The 2,500-nt window shown below is 44.1% G+C and overlaps 1 protein-coding gene across 3 annotated transcripts in view; it reads left to right on the top strand.

The window, feature by feature from the left end:
* LOC143290161 (uncharacterized) overlaps positions 1 to 2,500 on the top strand; it is a 34,654-nt gene that overhangs the window by 233 nt on the left and 31,921 nt on the right. For 2 of the 3 annotated variants that reach the window (XR_013056342.1, XR_013056343.1), the window contains exon 2: positions 1,178 to 2,126. Coding sequence is in view for 1 of the 3 variants with exons in the window: in XM_076599466.1 (XP_076455581.1) it covers positions 1,481 to 1,541 (61 nt within the window). In the remaining 2 variants the exon portion in view is untranslated. The remainder of the gene's footprint in view (positions 1 to 1,177; positions 2,127 to 2,500) is intronic. The other variant, XM_076599466.1, reaches the window with a different exon arrangement.

The following is a 2,500-nucleotide window of genomic DNA, read 5'->3' as shown; positions in this document are numbered from 1 at the left end:
CGCGCACGCACGGTGTGTGTGCATTAATGCATGCCTTAGTGTGTATGTATGTGCTCTTTTGTGTGTGTGTCTGTGTGTGTGTCGGTGTGTGTGTCGGTGTGTGTGACAAAGAGTGCGAGAGAGAGAGAGTGTGTGTGTGTTTGTGTTTGTGAATGCGTTTATGTGATTGTGTGTATTTGCGTTTGCGCGCGCACGCATGAGTATTTGTCTGTGTGTGGACAGAAAGATAGAACACCTAATGCATTCTTCTGTAATGTTGTCTGCCTGTCTGTCTTCTTATACAAAACTTAAATTCTTTCGCTTGATTACCTGTTTACATGCATATGCATAGGTGTTGTGCGCTCAGCTAAGAACGTGTGTCAGAGCGTGTTTTCAAAGATAATACATAAAAATAGTCCCCCGCCCCAAAATCGAGAGAGAGACGGAGACAGACAGAAGAGAGGCAAGCACACATGATTATTGTATTGTTTCAAACACAGACATGTCATAACTAGGAAATACTGTGAGCGTGAGAAGAATGGGTCGTCTGCATTGGTTACAGTTCGCAGCAGTGGATAATCTCTCTCTCTCTCTCTCTCTCTCTCTCTCTCTCTCTCTCTCTCTCTCAGATGGACGTGTATGTGTGGTGTTGGTGTTGCTTCGATTTTTTTTTCTCTGATTGTTAGTGTGCTTTTTTGTTTGTTTGGCAGACCCAGTTTGTTGTTTTGCAATTTCTATTGTCGATCAGTCACGTCAGCAACGTGGCTAATGACATTGATTATTCATGACCTGCTGATATTTGCCAGGACTGTACTGTGTATGATGAGACATTGAACTAAACGTTTCCTCCGATATGAAGAGAGAGAAAGAGAGAGTGGGTGGAGAGGGGGGAAATAAAATTTTGATTCGGGCGCTGGAGAAATCAACAAGTGATCATTTGAAGTCAGATAATGAAATATCCGGAATACCCATATTTTGAGAGAGAGAGAGAGAGAGAGAAAGAGAGAGACAGACAGACAGTTACAAAAAAATTAAGATGCTGGGAAAATAACTATTGTGAAGGAAAGTTAATGGATAAAAATATCTCGTGCACCAAACATTTTGAAGAACGTTTGACATTGGTGCTGAAAACTTGTTAATGTAGGTTTATTTACTGTCGGCGAATAAAGTCTTCGGAATATTTTGACTTTTTTTTCAGTTTCCAGTTGATCGGTTCGTCCTGTTCCCAGCCCACAACAAGTAAGGCCCGTGTCGCTCCTGTAACCCGAGATTCCGTCATACCTTCTGATGCTGAAAACCAGTTCAAAGAGTCCTTAAAACGCTTTAATCATCAAAAGGAATCCTGAACTCTTCACAGAGAATTCAAAACCTGTGATGTGGCCTCGGAAATCTCAAGACGCTCTGAGAGCAACCCCTCCGCCGATACCTCCTCTATCTGCCATTGGCTGTCTTGGCAAGCTTCCACCAATGGACGGGGCTCATCCTTCACGTGCCTGACGCAATGCACATGTGGCAGACCAATGATAAAAGGAAGATAATTGAGTGTGTCACAGCACCCAGAGGTATTCTAACCTGGAAGAAGATTGTGTTCGACCGGCTTTAAGTCCCCCTCCCCTCTCCCTGTCCACAATGTTTGAACCCACCCTTCGTCCCTCAGCCATCTTGAAGAGTGCTGATCGCACGTGCAGATTTATAGCTGACCAATCCATCTACGCCAGAGTGCTGGGGCAGTGACGTGAGCAGACGACGCCACCTATCAACGACCAGAGAGAGCCGCTTAATTAAGATGAAGAAGTCGCGGATTGGACGGTATCATTTTCTGGAATCAGTGGCGATGGGTGTTTCTGCTCTGTTTTATGCCTGTCGCTGTTCTTTTAGTTCTATCAAGACCATGTTCTCCACCCCCACCCCCCACCCCCTTTCCAGGACTGAGAAAGGTATCCGAGAGTAAATGAAAAATGTGTGCACTAACGTCGAGCTTGCCGGCTAGGGTATGTGTCTTAAGTATCATGATTTAGCACCGGAAATGTGCCAGTGCCAGGAAGATGCTGTCGGCTGGTCACTGGAACAGGATAACGCAGGTTTCAAGCAAGAATATGCTGTTTGCTCAAGTGCTTAATCGGTTTACTACTTTGTATGTACAGAAGGTAATTTTAGTGTTGTTTTCTTCCATTGGACTGTCCTTTCTAGTCCTTAATATACATAAAACATCCTTTTTATGTGTTCGAAAATGCTGATAGCAACATTTTGTGTGTGTGTGTGTGTGTGTGTGAGAGAGAGAGAGAGAGAGAGAGAGAGAGAGAACTGTTTACTTACTTACTCCGTGTTCAGTGGGTTTTCTAAACCTTTCCATCCTCTTCCTTACAGTTATTCTGTCCATGCACCAGAATGGTTTTCCCTTTCAATTGTCGCCTATATTTCCTGAACAAAAGCGTCTAGTCTTCAAACCTCATGTCGCAAACCACACACGTTTGTCACTCTTTCCAGGAGCGTCAAACTCCCATGCAGTTTCTAGATTCAG

Source organism: Babylonia areolata, chromosome 15 (assembly GCF_041734735.1).
Source record: "Babylonia areolata isolate BAREFJ2019XMU chromosome 15, ASM4173473v1, whole genome shotgun sequence".
Classification (NCBI taxonomy): Eukaryota; Metazoa; Mollusca; class Gastropoda; order Neogastropoda; family Buccinidae; genus Babylonia; species Babylonia areolata.
Note: the sequence above shows the minus strand (reverse complement) of the source record. Positions and strands in the feature narration are given on the sequence as shown.